At 38.4% G+C, this 20,763-nt stretch overlaps 1 protein-coding gene and 2 long non-coding RNA genes across 9 annotated transcripts; 1 reads left to right on the top strand and 2 right to left on the bottom strand.

The window, feature by feature from the left end:
• The first annotated feature begins 42 nt into the window (after positions 1-42).
• On the top strand, positions 43-18,975 carry LOC103934909 (short-chain dehydrogenase TIC 32, chloroplastic-like). 7 transcript variants are annotated; one of them, XM_048565604.1, is made up of 8 exons: positions 43-478; positions 603-834; positions 890-969; positions 4,007-4,160; positions 4,308-4,386; positions 4,532-4,616; positions 7,788-7,834; positions 7,969-8,335. In XM_048565604.1, the coding sequence occupies exons 1-8, from the start codon at positions 361-363 to the stop codon at positions 8,152-8,154; spliced, it is 981 nt and encodes a 326-aa protein (XP_048421561.1). In that variant the 5' UTR covers positions 43-360; the 3' UTR covers positions 8,155-8,335. The 7 variants fall into 7 exon arrangements, with proteins under 7 accessions (XP_048421561.1, XP_048421556.1, XP_048421555.1 ...); XM_048565599.1 differs by lacking the exons at positions 7,788-7,834; positions 7,969-8,335 and adding exons at positions 4,826-4,872; positions 18,604-18,975 and having other exon boundaries at positions 55-478; XM_048565598.1 differs by lacking the exons at positions 7,788-7,834; positions 7,969-8,335 and adding exons at positions 18,423-18,469; positions 18,604-18,975 and having other exon boundaries at positions 57-478.
• Positions 600-2,301, bottom strand: LOC125468903. The gene is made up of 2 exons (XR_007251255.1): positions 1,585-2,301; positions 600-996 (listed from the first exon to the last, which is right to left on the bottom strand). It is a non-coding gene; the product is annotated as an uncharacterized LOC125468903 (long non-coding RNA).
• On the bottom strand, positions 5,543-6,216 carry LOC125468902. The gene is made up of 2 exons (XR_007251254.1): positions 5,829-6,216; positions 5,543-5,707 (listed from the first exon to the last, which is right to left on the bottom strand). It is a non-coding gene; the product is annotated as an uncharacterized LOC125468902 (long non-coding RNA).
• Positions 18,976-20,763: the final 1,788 nt, after the last annotated feature.

Here is a 20,763-nt window from a genome sequence, read left to right as displayed (position 1 = left end):
ACAATACCAAACAATTTCAACAAGCCATGTCAATAACTGGAAACAGTGTACAATACGAAAGAGTTTGCTCAAAAAATTTAAATCCAAATTAGAAGATAAACCCAAATAAGTCAAATCGTGAACAACAAATTAGTGAATAAAATGATGATAGTTATGATAATTAAATTGACATTTCCAAACTTTGTGTCAAAAAATTAGACACGAAAGACAAAATGGGCTAAAGAGGCTCCACCGCGGCACCCACCACCAAGGCAAGGAAAAGAACACTTCACCAAAACTGTCCCTACAAACCACACTAAACCACACTTCAAGACTTTCTCATCTCTTTGCGTGCAGAGGGGGAGAGAGAGAGAGAGAGAGATGAAGAAGACGATGTGGTTCTTCAGAAGAAAAGGACCATCTGGGTTCTCATCATCTTCCACAGCGGAGAAAGTTACTGAACGGATTGATGCCACTGGTCTCACCGCCATTGTTACACGTGAGGGAACTTCCATTTGCTTCTTCTTTCTTTAAGTTTGATATGCAGATGGTATACTTTCTTCAACTATTATTCCATGTTCTTATGGGAAAATTTTCTTTGGTTTTGCATATTGATGTTGCAGGAGCATCTAGTGGTATTGGCACCGAAACTGCACGCGTTCTTGCACTGCGTGGCGCCCATGTGGTTATGGCAGTGAGGAACATGGCCGCCGGTAAAGATGCAAGAGAAAAAATAGTGAAGGCAATCCCCAGTGCCAAAGTTGATGCCATGGAATTGGATCTGAGTTCGTTATCATCTGTTAGGAAATTCGCATCGGATTTCAATTCCGCCGGTCTTCCTCTTAACATCTTAATGTAAGAAATGGAGAGATAATCCACCTCAGGTAATAATAGCTTGTCCTTTCATAAGTAACAATGCAGGAGTTATGGGAACCCCCTTCATGCTTTCGAAGGACAAGATCGAACTTCAGTTCACCACAAACCACGTAGGTATGTCGCATTTGTTACTCTGTAAAACTGACAGTTTAAAGTACAAACAACAACAACCAACAAATAGAGTAGGCTGTATGAATCCTAGAACGTTATTGACAGTTTAAGAAGTATTGTTGGTGAAGCTGTTCTAATTGACTGAATGTTTCTTCTAGTTTAGTCTGTAGCCAATCTAGTTTTAGACTTTTTATCTTTCGGCGTCGGAGCATATGCATCAATAAGAAGTGATATAACAAACCATGTCAAATGGTGGCCAAGAAACCGAAAATCCGAATTCCGGGACACATATAAACGACAATTCAGATTATAAACCATGCCAAATGGTTTTCAGAATCCAACCCAGTTTCCATTTCCCACCAAGGAAGAACCTTCAACTTCCATTGTTGATGATTCCACCTCACAACCAACAAAATCCTTATCAGCAGTGGTATTTCTATATAAATTAAATTTAGGGTTTATTTATAAGGAAACAAAAAATCAAAAAACAATCCCATCAAAGAAACGTCAATCGATTAAACAGTCCTGAATTGGGAAAAATACAATTCGCCACAGTTGCATGCAGAAAATCAATACCATATGAAAAATTGACAATTGGAGAAGGAGCGGTGAGCGTACCTCAAACACGAGCTGAAATGCATGGAAAATTGGGATAGGTGGGAAATTTGGGGGTGGGAAAACTGGGGAGGGAGCTAGGGTTTCTATCTCTGTTCTGTTCTTTCTGTATCATTTCTCTTCTTCCAGCTATCACGATTTGGAGTCTGTGTGCGGTTGTTTCCGGCACGTGACTCTATCGAAGAAGGAGGCGCCCTCGCACGTGCTGGTAGTTAGGGTTTCGGACCTTTCGGACTTGGATGGAGGAGGTGATCGGCCCGGTTAGCGTTTGGGTGGGTCGGGTAGTGACCTGCCCAGTATCACGTGGGTTGGGTGAGGTTTTGGTAAAACAGGCCACGCCCACGGTGATTTTTCTCCTCGTTCGTTTTATTTTCGCGGACTCTCCACTTTTGTCATAGATTTCATGCATGGCACTGATTTTAGGTGGTATCAGATCGGAAACAAGAATTCCAATTTTAATTTAAAAATTTTCGAAATCAAATTATAGTTCTAATTCGAAAATCGGAATTTATCAAAAATTTCGAAATCGATTTTATCTCATAATTCGGATCTCTTGTATTTTTGCATGATTTTGGAATTTATCAAACTTTTATATATCCACCATTCAATTATTTTTTTTCCCAAATTTTTGTGATATTTGCATGCCATCATAGGTGTGTATGACGTAGAATCATATTAGACAAGATAAAATAGTACGTATGATAATATGTATTTTTCTTTTTTTAATATGATACGGTCTAGTGATATTCCTCTTCACTAGTAAATGAGAGGTCTTAGATTCGATTCTCATCAAAGACGAATTTGAACCACATTATTACTAGCCCATTGTGAGATTAAACTCACTCCCTCCCCTTAGTGTAGATAATATCAATTGTTCAAAAACAAAAAAAAAATTAAAAATACATAATATGAAATAAAGAATTCCAACCTACTGAAAATGATACGATACCAAACAATTTCAACAAGCTATGTCCACAACTGCCACCAAACAATTTCAACAAGCTATGTCCACAACTGCCACTAGTATACTACGATCTAGTGATATTTCTTTTCGCTTGTAAGTGAGATATTAGGTTCGATTCTCGTCAAAGGCGAATTTGAACCATATTCTTGCTAGTTCATTGTGAGACTAAAGTCACTTTATTTCCTTTAGTGTAAATAATATCGTTTGTTAAAAAAAAATCCTATGTCCACAACTAGAAACAGTGTACACGATGGTGGAGTTTGCTCCAAAAAAATCAAATCCAAATTACAAGAAAAACCCAGATAAGTCAAATCGTGAACAAGAAGTTAGTGAATAAGATGATGATTATTGTGCTAATTAAATTTGACCTTTCCAAATTTGTGGCAAAAAATTAGACACGAAAGAGAAAAGAAAAGAACACTTCAAGTAACCGTCACTATAAATTACACTTCGAGTCTTCGAGACTTTCCCATCTCCTTGCGTGCAGAGGGAGCGAGTAGAAGAAGATGTGGTGCTTCAGAAGAAAGGGGCCATCTGGGTTCTCATCATCTTCCACAGCAGAAGAAGTTACTGAAGGGATTGATGCCACTGGTCTCACCGCCATTGTTACAGGTGAGGGAACTTCCATTTGCTGCTTCTTTCTTTAAGTTTGATATGCAGATGGTATACTTTCTTCAACTATTGTTCCTTGTTCTTATGGGAACATGCTCTTTGGTTCTGCATATTGATGTTGCAGGAGCATCTAGTGGTATTGGCACCGAAACTGCACGCGTTCTTGCACTGCGTGGCGCCCATGTGGTTATGGCAGTGAGGAACATGGCTGCCGGTAAAGATGCAAGAGAACAAATAGTGAAGGCAATTCCCAGTGCCAAAGTTGATGCCATGGAATTGGATCTGAGTTCGTTATCATCCGTTAGGAAATTCGCCTCGGATTTCAATTCCTCTGGTCTTCCTCTTAACATCCTAATGTAAGTAATGGACAGAAATGTTTCAAGTTCTTGAATAGGCTTAGTTCATAAAATCCACCTCCGGTAATAATAGCTTGTCTTTTCATAAGTAACAACGCAGGAGTGGGAACCACTTTCACGCTTTCTAAAGACAAGATCGAACTTCAGTTCGCGACAAACCATGTAGGTATGTTGCATTTGTTACTCCGTAAAACTGAAAGTTTAAAGTACAAACAACAGCAAAACCAACTACAACAACTAATCATTTTTCACTTAGTGGTGTCGGCATTATGAATCCTAGAACGCCAGTGACATTTTTCAAAAGTATTGTTGGTTAAGATGTCCTAATCGACTGAATGTTACTTCCAGTTTAACTGTAGCCAATCTAGTTTTAGACCTTCTTTTAAAAGTCGGTGTCGGAGCATATGCATCGATAAACTCAGCCAACCGTTTATAATTCTTTGATTCGGAGGGGTTGATTTGTATCTTTTTGGTTATGTTCCTGATTCTGCAGGTCATTTTCTTTTGACAAATCTTTTGTTGGATACTATGAAGAAAACAGCACGCAAAAGCGGCAAAGAAGGGAGAATCGTAAATGTGTCCTCAGAAGGTCACCGCTACCCGTATCCTGAAGGAATTCGTTTTGATAAAATTAACGACCGAGAAGGGTAACATTGAGATGATTCTTAGTTATTAGTTACGTGTTACCGCAACAGTCATGCATAAAATTTTGATTAAATACGGATGGAGCTTATGCAACAAGTAAGTTTGGATTTGGATTTTGATGCCATATCAGTACTTCTGCCTATCTGCAGGTACAGCAACTTTCGTGCATATTGCCAATCGAAGCTTGCTAACATTTTGCACGCTAATGAGCTTGCAAGACGCTTAAAGGTAATCAGCAACGTTAAACCAGCAGAATCGTGATTCTGAAAATACCCGCTTGCATACATGGGTCCACTACTTCTGTACTTTTATGTGTAGAGATAAACACACATTGTGTGTTGATTGAAATCCGTTATTTGTGATTGTTCAACAGGAAGAAGGAGCAGATATAACTGCAAACTCACTTCACCCTGGTACAATTGTTACCAATCTGTTTCGTTATAACAGCGCTGTTAACGGTAAATCACTTATGGGAGTCTTATTTAAATGTAGAATTCCGATATAAACTGCGTACTATCACTTGTCGAGGAGGCTTTGTGTTCAGTGTATGTTTGAAGTTTAAACCGAACCAAAATTGACGTCTATCTACAAATCTCAAATTTACACATTCATTATCTACGTGCTTAGTTTCGGATAATCAGACGTTTGGTTTTCTGGTTTGATGCAGGGCTTGTTAAAGTGCTTGGTAGAGCTGTGCTTAAAAATGTTAAGCAGGTAAGTTACATCTGCTTGAACCTCTAGAGCAAACAACATACCAAGCGAGTTTGAGTAATTCGAATTATGATGAACTTTCAAATAGTCGTTCAAACGTAGAATGTCGTGTTGTTTATTAACTTTGTCGATTACAGGGAGCTGCAACGACGTGCTATGTGGCACTGCATCCACAAGTCGAGGGGATGACGGGCGAATATTTTCGGGACAGTAACCTATCCAAGCCAAGTCGACAAGGTCAAGACGCGGAGATGGCAAAGAAACTATGGGATTTCAGCATGGATTTGACTAAATGATCTTCTGAAAACTTAAACTCTATATAAAGACCTAAAAAGAATGTGCTTTGCGTTGTCGTTCTAAGATTCATATAGCCGATCTCACTTGCTGGGATCATGCTTAGTGGTGGTGGTTTGTTGTTTGAATAATAGACTCCAAGAATGCTGTGACTTATAACTCAGAAGTTGAACAATATCCTTTCAAGGTGAATAAACTCCTTTTTTCTGCTCGAACCCAGTTGTTTTGATTCGAGATTTTACTTTTCGTTTGATATCTTGTATCAAGTTTAGGAATTTCATCTTCGAAACAAAATGCCGTTGTTCGGATGCTTATTGATGGACTGATGACATTTTCACTTGACATTCGTTACGAAAAGACCAGAGAAGTTGAAGAGGTATAAGAGAGAACCATGCAGTTAGATATTAGATTTCTTCGCGGGTTTGGAGCTCTTTCTTATAAGTGTTACAGTTTTGTTGTTCCGCCTTAATATGTCATGTTTCCGTCGGTAATAATCGAAGGTGGGGCTACTGGTTTGGATGAAGAAGAAGAGGAGGATCCGAGCCTACAAACAAAATCACAAAAATCAAACTTAAACACAAAAACCATATGCAAATCCTAAACCACCAAAAAAAATAAATAATAAAAAATAAAACACCCACGTTGAGAAAGGCGAAAAAACTCACCAGTAAACGCTAACTTTTTTGGGTAAGAAATGGAATCGATTCGAATGAAAAATCGAAAAAAGTTCTAGCTGCAGACTGCTTTTTCCGGCAAGAGACCATCGTTGTTGATAATTTGTGAGAGAGACGGCAAGGATGATGAGCGAGACAAACCGGCGTTTTCGAGACAAAGAAAGCCAGGGTTCATAACAGCAAAAGCTGAGAATGGTGAGAGAGAAAGGCGAAAAGCACAGAAGAAGCCGAAAGCAGGTCCAGCGATGATGGACGCGTGGGCAAGCCGGGCAACTCTTCCTTAAGAACGATGACGGACGCATGGAAAGAATGGGCAAATCGTCTTTCCACTGCACGAAGCAACCCACACAAAGGAAGAGCGAGGATAAAGCGAGGGGTAAAATCGTCCGCCCACTGGTCATCCACAGTACCATCCTGATTGGGTTTTAGTATATAGAGATATGTATATATATAGTACAAAATTTGAGAAATTTCGGATCTAATAGGTATATTCAGATGTCATCAAAATTTTTCAGAATCGAAAATATTCAGACTAAGAATAGAAATTTTCAATCAAACTTAAGAGGGAACCAAAAAAAGAATCTTTATTTTATCTGTTTTTATAGATGTTTTTTTTAATTATGTACGTACTATTTTGTCCTAATTTTTTTTTGCTCAATAATGTAAATTCTTGCATCAAAAACCTGACTAAATTAAATATAATTGATATCCAAGAATTTTACCGTTGATTTCGTTCAAGCATTTTGTAATAAAATATTACACATGTCGTACTATGATGTTAAGATGCAAGTTGTGGAATAGTATTGGTGTGGTTAGTATTGAATTGTTAACATGTCCCTATAAATTGAGCTCGATTGACCCTGGGTTAAGTTGTTCTAATTGACTGAATGTTTCTTCCAGTTTAATCTGTAGCCAATTTAGTTTTAGACCTTTTAACTGTTGGAGCTCAGCTAACTGTTCATAATTCTTTGATTCGGGAGAGTTGATTTGTATCTGTTTGGTTATTTTACTGATTTTGCAGGTCATTTTCTTTTGACAAATCTTTTGTTGGATACTATGAAGAAAACAGCACGCAAAAGCGGCAAAGAAAGGAGAATCGTAAATGTGTCCTCAGAAGCTCACCACAACCCGTATCCTGAAGAAATTCGTTTTGATAAAATTAACGACCAAGCAGGGTAACGTTGAGATAATTCTTAGTTTTTAGATATTTAGATAGTATTATATACGTGTTAGTGCATGAGTCACACATAGAATTTTGATTAAAAGCGGGTGGAGCTTATGCAAGAAAGTTTGGAATTGGATTTTGGTCATATCAGTACTCCTGCACAAGTTAGTCGCGTATTATATTTGTTTTCGGTGTGTTTCCTTGGTTATAGCATATGCTGAATGGAGGGAGTTTGATATGAGTCTAATCCTATCTGCAGGTACAGCAGCTTTCGTGCATATGGCCAATCAAAGCTTGCTAACATTTTGCATGCTAATGAGCTTGCAAGACGCTTAAAGGTAATCAGCAACGTTAAATTAGCAGAATCGTGATTCTGAAAATACCCGCTCGCGTGCATTGGTCCAATACGTCTGTACTTTTACATGTAGATATACACACGCATTACCTTGTTTTATGTTTATGGCAGTCATGGTATGTTGAGTGAAGAAGGAGCAGATATAACTGCAAACTCGCTTCACCCTGTTGCAATTGTTACCAATCTGTTTCGTTATGGCAGCATTATTAACGGTAAATCACTTCACTAAACCAACTATGTGAGTCTTATTTAAATGTATTCCGATATAATCTGCATACTATCGCTTGTCGAGGAGGTTTGTATTCAGTGTGTGTTCAAAGTTTAAACCGAACCAAAATCGAAGTCAATCTACAAATCTCAAATTTACATATTCATTATCAACTTGCTTAGTTTCGGATAATCAGACGTTTGGTTTTCTGGTTTGATGCAGGGCTTGTTAATGTGCTTGGTAGAGCTGTGCTTAAAAATGTTCAGCAGGTAAGTTACATCTGCTTGAACCTCTAGAGCAAACAACATACCAAGCGAATTTGAATAATTCGAAATATGATGAACTTCCAAATGGTCGTTTAAACGTAGAATGTCGTGTTGTTTATTAACTTTGTCGATTACAGGGAGCAGCAACGACGTGCTATGTGGCACTGCATCCACAAGTCAAGGGGGTGACCGGCGAATATTTCTCGGACTGTAACCTATCCAAGCCAAGGCCACAAGGTCAAGACGTAGAGATGGCAAAGAAACTATGGGATTTTAGCATGGATTTGACTAAACGATCTTCTCAAAACTTAAACTCTATGTAAATACTTAAGGGAGTGCTCTTTGTGCTATGTCGTTTTTAGGGTCAACATGTTCTAAGATTCATACAACGGACTCTCCTTACTAGAATAACGCTTAGCGGTGGTTGTTTGTTGTTTGAATAATAGACTCGAAGAATGCTGTTACTTATAAATCAGAAGTTGAACAATATCCTTTCAAAGTGAATAAACTCCTTTTTTCTGCTCGTAACCTTTTTGTTTTGATTCAAGATTGCTTTTCGTTTGATATCTTGTATCAAGTTTAGGAATTTCATCTTCGAACAAAATTCCGTTGTTAAACATAGATGTCCAACCTATTGAAAATATCACAAGGCCAAACAATCTCAGCAAGTTATGTCAATAATTAGCAACAGTGTACAAGACAGTGGAGTTTGTTCCAAAAGATTTAAATCCAAATTACAAGATAAACGAAAATAAGCCAAATTGTGAACAACAAAAATGCGGGAGTCATGGGAACCCCCTTCATGCTTTCGAAGGACAAGATCGAACTTCAGTTCGCCACAAACCACGTAGGTATGTAGCATTTGTTACTCTGTAAAACTGACAGTTTAAAGTACAAACAACAACAACCACAACAGCCAACCCTTATCGTACTAAATAGGGTCGGCTGTATGAATCATAGAACGCCATTGACAGTTTAAAAAGTATTGTTGGTTAAGCTGTTGTAATTGACTGAATGTTTCTTCTAGTTTAGTCTGTAGCCAATCTAGTTTTAGACCTTTTAACTCTCGGCGTTGGAGCATATGCATCAACAAACTCAGCTAACCTTTCATACTTCTTTGATTCGGGAAGGATTGATTGTATCTATTTGGTTAATATTCTGATTTTGCAGGTCATTTTCTGTTGACAAATCTTTTGTTGGATACTATGAAGGAAACAGCACTCGACAGCGGCAAAGAAGGGAGGATCATAAATGTGTCCAACCCAGTTTCCATTTCCCACCAAGGAAGAACCTTCAACTTCCATTGTTGATGATTCCACCTCACAACTAACAAAATCCTTATCAACAGTGGTATTTCTATATAAATTAAATTTAGGGTTTATTTCTATGGAAAAAAAATCAAAAAACAATCCCATCAAAGAACTGTCAATCGATTAAACAATCCTGAATTGGGAAAAATACAATCCGCCACAGTTGCATGCATAAATCAATACCATATGAAAAATTGTCAATTGGAGAACGGCCGGTGTGAAAATAGTATTTAGCCAGAATTAACCTTTCATTGATAGAATGCTCAATATATACAAAACCTTTTCTTGTACAACAAGAAGACCTAGAAACTAGGAACACGATAACAGAAAGTATCAATTACAAATCAATTAAATAAAACATTCCTATCTAGTTACAATGACTTTCTAACACTCCCCCTCAAGTTGGAGAGTGGATGTCAAGAACTCCCAACTTGCACAACATGGATGAAAATTTTTCTTTGCCTAAGGCCTTTGTAAATATGTTTGCCAATTGTTGAGAAGAATTGACATATCGAGTAGCTATAGAGCCGTCTAAAATCTTGTCCCAAACGAAATGGCAATCCATCTCTATGTGGCGTGTTCTCTCATGAAAGACAGGATTAGCAGCAATATGCAATGCTGCCTGGTTATCACAAGACATAATGGCAGGTCCTGAAATGGGTACATGCAAATCTGTTAACAAATACCGTAACCAAATGAGCTCGCAACATGTTCCAGCCATAGCCCTATATTCGGCTTCAGCACTAGAAAGTGAGACCGTTTTCTGCCTCTTAGTCCTCCACGAAATCAACGAATTCCCAAAGAATATACAATACCCAGTCGTAGAACGTCGAGTTATCGGACAACCAGCCCAATCCGAATCACAAAAGGCTCTCAAAGTTAACTTATTATCTGACTGAAAATATAAGCCCTGACCTGGTGCAGACTTCAAATACCGCACAATTCGAAGTGCTGCATCCATATGTGGTTGACGCGGTTGATGCATAAAACGGCTAAGTACATGCACGGAGTATGTGATGTCTGGTCTAGTAACGGTAAGATAAATCAACCGTCCAACCAATCTTCGATACAAAGATGGGTCTTTGAGTAATTCACCTTTATCTGAAAGTTTGTTTTCCTCCATTGGAAATCCTACTGGTTTTGCACCCAAAAGGCCGCAATCCTTGATTATTTCAAGGGCATACTTTCTTTGTGAAATACATAGTCCTCTTTTGGAACGAGAAACTTCAATACCCAGAAAATATTTCAGATTGCCAAGATCCTTAATACGAAAGCGAGTATGAAGAAACCGTTTAAGAGCATTAATGGTATCTAAATTGTTGCCCGTAATAATAATATCATCAACGTAAATCAACAAAGCTGTGAAGGATGTACCGTTCTTTTGGGTGAAGAGAGAATAATCTGCTTTGGACTGAGTAAAACCAGCGGCAAGGATAGCTTCTGTGAATTTGGCAAACCACTGTCGAGAGGCTTGCTTGAGACCATATAAGGACTTGTTGAGGCGGCATACAAGGTTCTCCCCTTGACGCCGAAGACCAGGAGGAGGGGACATGTAAATTTCTTCCTGAAGGTCGCCATGAAGAAAGGCATTATGAACATCAAATTGTTGAAGAGACCACCCTTGACCAGCGGCAAGAGCAAGTAGACAGCGAACTGTGATCATTTTGGCGGTGGGAGAGAAAATGTCATGATAATCAATCCCCTCGGCTTGAGTGAATCCTTTGGCCACTAAACGAGCTTTGTAACGCTCGATAGAACCATCAGCATTATGCTTGATTTTGTAGACCCACCGACAATCAATGGGACGCTTGCCGGGAAGAAGCGGAGTAAGAGTCCAGGTATTGTTGGAAGAAAGTGCCTCAAGTTCGGAATCCATAGCTGCGCGCCAATGAGGGTCTTGAAGAGCCTCTGCAAAAGAAGAAGGTTCTACACTTCGACTAATGTGAGCAACAAAAGAAAGATGCAATGGTGAATATCTGTGATAGGAAATAGAATTACAAATGGGATAACGAGTACCTTTGGTGGAACCGGATGACGAAGGCGACGAAGATTGGAGTGGGGACAGCATCACCTGCGAGCAAACGTAGTCACGGAGACGAACATTGGGCTCCTTGTGGCGTGTGGAAAAACGGGTGGGTTGAGTAGAAATAGGAAGGTCTGGGGTGGGGTCCGTGGGGGGGGTCCGTGAGGGGGTGAAAGGTGGGAGGATGTGAGGATGAGTCAGGCGGTGGGGATGGGTCAAGCGGTGGGTCAAGCGGTGTGGAAGTGTGGGGAACAATATCTAGTGGAGTAGTGGTGGAATGGTCAAGGGTGATGGGATCAAGTGGGATGGGTAAAGGTGTGGAATGAGGTAAATCGGATAAGGGAGGGAAGGGTGCAGCGGTGGTGGATGGATCAAAAGGAAACGTGTCTTCAAGAAAAATAACATCCCGATTGGTGAAGATTTTATGTGTCTCAAGATCATAAAGCTTATAAGCCTTTTGACCTGGGGGATAACCAAGAAAGACACATCGATGAGCCCTCGGAGAGAACTTGGAGGAAGGATGGACAGACGTGGCATAGGCAAGACAACCGAAAACACGCATATGGGAATAAGAAGGTGGCTTGTTGTATAGTATCTCAAATGGTGATTTTCTGGAAAGTAATGGGGTAGGGAGACGGTTTATGAGATAAGTGGCGGTGAGAATACACTCCCCCCAAAACTTAACTGGTAAATGAGACTGAAAACGCAAAGCCCGGGCAGTTTCTAGGATATGGCGATGCTTGCGTTCTACAACACCATTTTGTTGTGGTGTGTAAACACAAGAGTGTTGATAAATGATCCCATTGTCAGAGAAGAAATTCCGCATGGAATAAAATTCACCCCCATTATCGACTCTAATTTGTTTGATTTTGGTGTGAAATTGAGTTTCAATATAAGCAAAAAAGGTTTTGAGGGTAGGTTGTGTTTCATGTTTGTGTCACATTAAGAAAACCCAGGTGAAACGAGAAAAATCATCAACGATAGTTAAGAAATAATGAGCACCAGTAAGGGAGGCAGTCTGATGAGGACCCCAAATGTCACAATGCAAAAGTTCGAAAAAACTAGAAGTTGAAATGGAGCTACGACTAAAAGGTTGGCGAGTTTGTTTTGCCAATGGACAAACATGACAACGATGACTTGAATCAAAAGGGAAATTTAAGGTTTTATTTGCTAAATATTGTAGACGCCCAAGAGAAGGATGCCCCAGACGGCGGTGCCAAAGGTCAACAGAAACGGTAATGAGGTGACAGGAGGGTCGGTTTTGCAGAGAGGAAGTAGAAGCCAACGCCACAAGGTAATAGAGATTGCCCCGTCGCTTACTAACACCAATCGTCACCTTCGAAATCAGGTCCTGTAAAATGCACCAAGAGGGGAAAAAAGTCACGGAACAATGGAACCCATCTGTAATTTTTCCAACAGATAATAAATCAACTTGGAAAGAAGGCACGCATAGAACATCTTTCAATTGTAGTAAATCACTTAATTGAATATTGCCAATCGAAGTAATAGAAGCCTTCTCTCCGCTAGGCAGTGAGACAGGCGGCAAAGAGGTATTGGTAATGGAATTTGTCAATAAACTAGACGAGCAAGTGATGTGATCCGTTGCTCCGCTGTCGATGATCCATCGACCGGGAACAAGCGGAGACAAACCTGAGAGTGGTGGAGAAGTGAGAGCGGCATGGGCTTGTGGTGTTTCATTCGCAGCTTGTGGTTTGTCATTCTTGGAAATCAAGGCAGAAAAGATGTCTGCATATTGTTTCTCGGACAGGTTGGGCACAGCAGCTTGAAGATCCTTGATGGTGGGAGTAGAAGCAACGTGATGAGCATAAGAACTTCCACGAGAGAAGCCGCTGCCACCACCATTTTGTTTGGAGTTGCGTGTCTTGTTGGGATTGTGACGGGGATGATCCGGTGGATAACCATTCTTCTGCCAACAAGTCTCAACGGTATGATACTTAGCGTCGCAGTAAGAGCAGTGAAAAGGAGGTCGACTGTTGCTGCTGGTCTGCGACTGTTGGTGCTGCTTCTTGTAAGATTGCTGCTGATGGCGAACCGTCATGGCTGCTGGTTCAGTTAGACTGCGGGATCCAGTGCCTAACTCTCGTTGTTTTTCTTCTTGGATGATCGAGGAATACGCTTGTCGGTAGGAGGGAAGTGGATTCATCAATAGGATTTGTCCACGAATAACACTGTAAGACTCATTCAATCCCATGAGGAACTGCATAAGTCTATTGGTTTCATGTTGTGCGCCACAAGTGCAGATTGTTGAAGAACTATAGGATGCTAACTCATCCCAAAAACCCTTCAATTTTGTGTAATAAACAGCCACAGATTGTTGGCCTTGGGTGAGAGAGGCAATCTCTCTTTGAAGCTGAAAAATTCGTGGAGCATTGCTTTGAGAAAATCTTTCCCGAAGATCTTCCCAAACTTCATAGGCTGTCTTCAAGTAAAGAATTGAATCTGAAATATCAGATTCAATGGAATTGATGATCCATGCAAGCAGCATGTTATTGCACCTCTGCCATGCGGCGTAAGCATCGGGTTGCTTTGTTTCAGATGGCATGTTCACCTTGCCGTTAACAAAACCAATTTTGTTCTTGGCACCTAAAGAAATCTCCATAGCTCGGCACCAAGTGTTGTAGTTGTCCCCAGTTAATTTTTTGGAGACTAAAATCAAACCAGGATGATCTGAAGGATGAAGAAAATAAGGGTCGGCAAAACTCTCGCCGTCGCCCTTCTTGATAATGGTGTTGTCGCTGTCAGCCATGGAGAAGGAGGACAACGAATGAAAAAAAAGTTCTGGTGGTTTCGGCAGAGAAAAGAGCTAGGGTTTGGAACCTGCTCTGTATACCATGTGAAAATAGTATTTAGCCAGAATAATCCTTTCATTGATAGAATGCTCAATATATACAATACCTTTCCTTGTACAACAAGAAGACCTAGAAACTAGGAACACGATAACAGAAAGTATCAATTACAATTCAATTAAATAAAACATTCCTATCTAGTTACAATGACTTTCTAACAGAGCGTACCTCAAACACGAGCTGAAATGCATGGAAAATTGGGAGAGGTGGGAAATTTGGGGGTGGGAAAACTGGGGAGGGAGCTAGGGTTTCTATCTCTGTTCTGTTCTTTCTGTATCATTTCTCTTCTTCCAGCTATCACGATTTGGAGTCTGTGTGTGGTTGTTTTCGGCACGTGACTCTATCGAAGAAGGAGGCGCCCTCGCACGTGCTGGTAGTTAGGGTTTCGGACCTTTCGGACTTGGATGGAGGAGGTGATCGGCCCAGTTAGCGTTTGGGCGGGTCGGGTAGTGAGATGCCGAGTATCACGTGGGTTGGGTGAGGTCTTGGTAAAATAGGCCACGCCCACGGTGATTTTTCTCCTCGATTGTTTTCTTTTCGTGGACTCTCCACCTTTGTCATATATTTCATGCATGGCACTGATTTTAGGTGGGAACAGATCGGAAACAAGCATTCCAACTTTACTTCAAAAATTTTCGAAATCAAATTATAGTTCGAACTAAAAAAATTGTCGGCGCTTCGCTACGGGTTTTGGAACTATTATCCACAACAGGCATGAATAATTTGCATAGAAAGGTGCACTACAAAGTATTAGTCAGCGCATGCAATACATACAATTTTTCAAGCTATTATCCACAACAGGCATGAATAAAGTGCACAAAAAAATAAAGTCAGCTCATGCATAACATACAAATTTTCAAGCTTTGAATTTGCCTTGTTCGCAAGTGAGTATTCTGTTCTGTTTACAACCATTGAACTTATTATGTGAATCCAAAGTGGAAAAGCCAGGAAGACATTCACAAACCCAAATCAAACTCACCAAATCTGACATTAAAGAATAAATTATATAAAGTGACATATTGAAAGAAACTCAAAAGAGATTAGAAAGAAAAAGAGATTGCACCGGAGGAAGTGGGAAAGCGAGGAGAGACGCAAGTGTAGAGGGAGAGAAAAAGGGAGATTACAATGAGTGAGTGGGCAAAATTTGAAATGAGATTTTTGGTTCGATTCTCGTCAAAGACGAATTTAAACCATATTATTACTAATTCATTGTGAGGCTAAGCTTACTTTCTTCCCTTTAGTGTAAATAAGGTTGCTTGTTAAAAAAGAAAAAAAAATTAAAGTTATGTCCACAACTAGAAACAATGTACACAAGGTGGAGTTTACTCCAAAAAATCAAATCCAAATTAGAAGACAAACCCAAATAAGTCAAATCGTGAACAACAAATCAGTGAATAAGATAATGATTATTATGCTAATTAAATTGAACTTTCCAAATTTGTGGCCAAAAATTGGACACGAAAGAGAAAAGAAAATAACACTTCAAGTAACTATCACTACAAACTACACTTCGAAAATTGGAATTTATCAAAAATTTCGAAATCGATTTTATCTCATAATTCGGATCTCTTATATTTTAGCAAGACTTTGGAAATTTTCAAATTTTTATACATCCACTATTCAATTAATTTTTTTCCAAATTTTTGTGATATTTGCATGTCATCATAGGTGTGTATGACGTAAAATCATATTAGACAAGATAAAATAGTACGTATGATAATATATACTCTTCGTTTTTAATATATAATAGCATGATTAAAACACATAATATGGTACGGTCTAGTGATATTCTTCTTCACTGGTAAGTGAGAGGTCTTAGATTCGATTATTGTCAAAGGCGAGTTTGAACCACATTATTGCTAGCCTATTGTGAGGTTAAACCCACTCCCTCCCCTTAGTGTAAATAATATCAATTGTTCAAAAAAATAAAAACACATAATATGAAATAAAGAATTCCAACCTACTGAAAATGATACGATACCAAACAATTTCAACAAGCTATGTCCACAACTGCCACTAGTACTATGATCTAGTAATATTTCTCTTCGCTTGTAAGTGAGATCTTAGGTTCGATTCTCGCCAAAAGCGAATTTAAACCATATTTTTATTAATTCATTGTGAGGTTAAGCTCACTTTCTTCCTTTTAATGTAAATAATGTCGCTTGTTAAAAAAAAAAAAAAAACAAACAAACAAACAAACTATGTCCACAACTAGAAACAGTGTACACAATGGTGGAGTTTGCTCCAAAAAAATCAAACCCAAATTACAAGACAAACCCAAATAAGTCAAATCGTGAACAACAAGTTAGTGAATAAGATGATGATTATTGTGCTAATTAAATTGACCTTTCCAAATTTGTGGCTAAAAATTAGACACGAAAGAGAAAAGAAAGAGAATTGTTATTAGCATTCTAAAAATCTCATTCTACACTCCTCAAAAATGTATTTTTCTTTCCTAATATAAAAAGTTTGAAGTGTAGAATGAGATTTTTAGAGTGCTAATAACAATTCTCAAAAGAAAAAGAACACTTCAAGTAACCGTCACTGTAAATTACACTTCGAGTCTTCGAGACTTTCCCATCTCTTTGCGTGCAGAGGGAGTGAGAAGAAGAAGATGTGGCGCTTCAGAAGAAAGGGGCCATCTGGGTTCTCATCATCTTCCACGGCAGAAGAAGTTACTGAAGGAATTGATGCCACTGGTCTCACCGCCATTGTTACAGGTGAGGGAACTTCCATTTGCTGCTTCTTTCTTTAAGTTTGATATGCAGATGGTATACTTTCTTCAACTATTGTTCCTTGTTCTTATGGGAACATTCTCTTTGGTTCTGCATATTGATGTTGCAGGAGCATCTAGTGGTATTGGCACCGAAACTGCACGCGTTCTTGCACTGCGTGGCGCTCATGTGGTTATGGCAGTGAGGAACATGGCCGCCAGTAAAGATGCAAGAGAACAAATAGTGAAGGCAATCCCCACTGCCAAAGTTGATGCCATGGAATTGGATCTGAGTTCGTTATCATCCGTTAGGAAATTCGCATCGGATTTCAATTCCTCTGGTCTTCCTCTTAACATCTTAATGTAAGAAATGGACAGAAATGGTACAAGTACTTGAAGAGGCTTAGTTCATAAAATCCACCTCAGGTAATAATAGCTTGTCTTTTCGTAAGTAACAATGCAGGAGTTATGGGAACCCCTTTCACGCTTTCTAAAGACAAGATCGAACTTCAGTTCGCGACAAACCACGTAGGTATGTTGCATTTGTTACTCCGTAAAACTGAAAGTTTAAAGTACAAACAACAGCAAAACCAACTACAACAACTAATCATTTTTCACTTAGTGGTGTCGGCATTATGAATCCTAGAACGCCAGTGACATTTTTCAAAAGTATTGTTGGTTAAGATGTCCTAATCGACTGAATGTTACTTCCAGTTTAACTGTAGCCAATCTAGTTTTAGACCTTCTTTTAACAGTCGGTGTCGGAGCATATGCATCGATAAACTCAGCCAACCGTTCATAATTCTTTGATTCGGAGGGGTTGATTTGTATCTTTTTGGTTATGTTCCTGATTCTGCAGGTCATTTTCTTTTGACAAATCTTTTGTTGGATACTATGAAGAAAACAGCACGCAAAAGCGGCAAAGAAGGGAGAATCGTAAATGTGTCCTCAGAAGGTCACCGCTACCCGTATCCTGAAGGAATTCGTTTTGATAAAATTAACGACCAAGAAGGGTAACATTAAGATGATTCTTAGTTATTAGTTACGTGTTACCACAACAGTCATGCATAAAATTTTGATTAAATACGGATGGAGCTTATGCAACAAGTAAGTTTGGATTTGGATTTTGATGCCATATCAGTACTTCTGCCTATCTGCAGGTACAGCATCTTTCGTGCATATTTCCAATCGAAGCTTGCTAACATTTTGCACGCTAATGAGCTTGCAAGACGCTTAAAGGTAATCAGCAACGTTAAACCAGCAGAATCGTGATTCTGAAAATACCCGCTTGCATACATCGGTCCACTACTTCTGTACTTTTATGTGTAGAGATAAACACACATTGTGTGTTGATAGAACTCCGTTATTTGTGATTGTTCAACAGGAAGAAGGAGCAGCTATAACTGCAAACTCACTTCACCCTGGTGCAATTGTTACCAGTCTGTTTCGTTATAACAGAGCTGCTAACGGTAAATCACTTATGGGAGTCTTATTTAAATGTAGAATTCCGATATAAACTGCATACTATCGCTTGTCGAGGAGGCTTTGTGTTCAGTGTATGTTTGAAGTTTAAACCGAACCAAAATTGACGTCTATCTACAAATCTCAAATTTACACGTTCATTATCTACGTGCTTAGTTTCGGATAATCAGACGTTTGGTTTTCTGGTTTGATGCAGGGTTTGTTAAAGTGCTTGGTAGAGCTCTGTTTAAAAATGTTAAGCAGGTAAGTTACATCTGCTTGAACCTCTAGAGAAAACAACATACCAAGCGAATTTGAGTAATTCGAAATATGATGAACTTTCAAATAGTCGTTCAAACGTAGAATGTCGTGTTGTTTATTAACTTTGTCGATTACAGGGAGCTGCAACGACGTGCTATGTGGCACTGCATCCACAAGTCGAGGGGGTGACGGGCGAATATTTTTCGGACAGTAACCTATCCAAGCCAAGTCGACAAGGTCAAGACGCGGAGATGGCAAAGAAACTATGGGATTTCACCATGGATTTGACTAAATGATCTTCTGAAAACTTAAACTCTATATAAAGACTTAAAAAGAATGCGCTTTGCACTGTCGTTCTAAGATTCATATAGCCGATCTCACTTAATGGGATCATGCTTAGTGGTGGTGGTTTGTTGTTTGAATAATAGACTCCAAGAATGCTGTAACTTATAACTCAGTAGTTGAACAATATCCTTTCAAGGTGAATAAACTCCTTTTTTCTGCTCGAAGCCAGTTGTTTTGATTCGAGATTACTTTTCGTTTGATATCTTGTATCAAGTTTAAGAATTTCATCTTCGAAACAAAATGCCGTTGTTCGGGTGCTTATTGATGGACTGATGACATTTTCACTTGACATTCATTACGAAAAGACCAGAGAAGTTGAAGATGTATAAGAGATAACCATGCAGTTAGATTTCTTCGTTTCACTTGAGTGACGATGATACAACAAAACAGGTAGTGCAAGACAACATTATACCATGTTAAACATAGATGTCCAACCTACTGAAAATATCACAAGATGGAACAATTTCAACAAGCTATGTCATTTTTAATATATAATAGTATGATTAAAATATAATACGAAATAAAGAATATCTAAAATTAAGAATAAACATGATAAAATAAGAATATGCATGCTTATATATATATATATATATATATATATATATTACTAAGTTTGAGAAATTTCGGATCTAATAGGTATATTCAGATGTCATCGAAATTTTTCAGAATAAAAAATATTCAGACTAAGAATAGAAATTTTCAATCAAACTTTCACCCCTAAGTAAGAGGGAACAAAAAAAGAATCTTTATTTTATCTGTTTTTATAGATGTTTTTTTAATAATGTACGTACTATTTTATCCTCTTTTTTTTTTTTTTTGCTCAATAATATAAATTCTTGCATAAAAAACCTAACTAAATTAAATATAATTGATATCCAAGAATTTTACTGTTAATTTCGTTCAAGCATTTTGTAATAAAATATTACACATGTCGTACTATGATGTTAAAATGCAAGTTGTGGAATAGTATTGGTGTGGTTAGTATTGAATTGTTAACATGTCCCTATAAATTGAGCTCGATTGACCCTGAGTTTAAAACCGTGAAGTCCCAAATTGAAACTGAATTAGTTCAGTTCTTCAGTTTGGTTTGTTTGTCCTAAAACATTTTGACAAGAATTGGAACGAGGCAAACCGAATAAATCTTATTAGTTTAGTTTTCAATTTTGAGGATAAACTAAGTCAAATAGAACCAGGTTCAACTTATTGAAAATGTCACGATGCCAAACAATTTCAACAAGCTATGTCAATAACTGGAAACATTGTACAAGACGGTGGAGTTTGCAAAACAAAATTAAATCCAAATTACAAGATAAACCCAAATAAATCAACTCATGAACAATAAATTCATGAATAAGATGATGATAGTTGTGCTAATTGAATTGACCTTTCCAAACTTTGTGTCAAAAAATTAGACACGAAAGACAATATAGGCTACAGAGGCTCCACCACCAAAGCAAAGAAAATAATACTTCACCAAAACTGTCACTAAAAACCATACTTAGAGACTTTCCCTTCTCTTTGCGTGCAGAGGGAGAGAGGGAGAGAGGGAGAGAAGTAGGCCTAGCAATTCTTGACACAACCCAAGAACTCGACACGACACGACACAACACGATATGAAATTAACAAGTGTTTGGGGACACGATAACAAATCGTGTTATTATCGGGTAACCCGAGAAGCATTTGTTAAGATAATGGGTTGGTTCGGGTATACACGTGAGTAACACAATACACGATAAGTAAAATATTAATTTTATAACCCTAAAAAAATACTCTAATATTTATATATATTAATTTAACAATTTTATACCCTTAAAAACTATAATAATTATATAAATATATATATTAAATTAAATTTAAAAAAAATTGGTGACCATTGGATCGGCTGAGATTTAATCTCAGCTGTCCATTGTGCATTAGGTTGGAGGCTAATATATTTTTATATGGTATAATAC

This window comes from the organism of the source record quoted next, unplaced genomic scaffold (genome assembly GCF_019419815.1).
Source record: "Pyrus x bretschneideri cultivar Hongxiangsu unplaced genomic scaffold, Pyrus_bretschneideri_v1 Contig4, whole genome shotgun sequence".
NCBI lineage: Eukaryota > Viridiplantae > Streptophyta > Magnoliopsida > Rosales > Rosaceae > Pyrus > Pyrus x bretschneideri.
Note: the sequence above shows the minus strand (reverse complement) of the source record. Positions and strands in the feature narration are given on the sequence as shown.

Excerpts from the sequence above, each read along its gene's own strand:
- LOC103934909 (XM_048565604.1), top strand. The coding sequence starts at position 361 with ATGAAGAAGACGATGTGGTTCTTCAGAAGAAAAGGACCATCTGGGTTC. Across the intron at positions 4,161-4,307 it reads AAAATTAACGACCGAGAAGG|GTACAGCAACTTTCGTGCAT; the intron begins GTAACATTGAGA and ends GCCTATCTGCAG. Across the intron at positions 7,835-7,968 it reads TGCTTAAAAATGTTCAGCAG|GGAGCAGCAACGACGTGCTA; the intron begins GTAAGTTACATC and ends TGTCGATTACAG.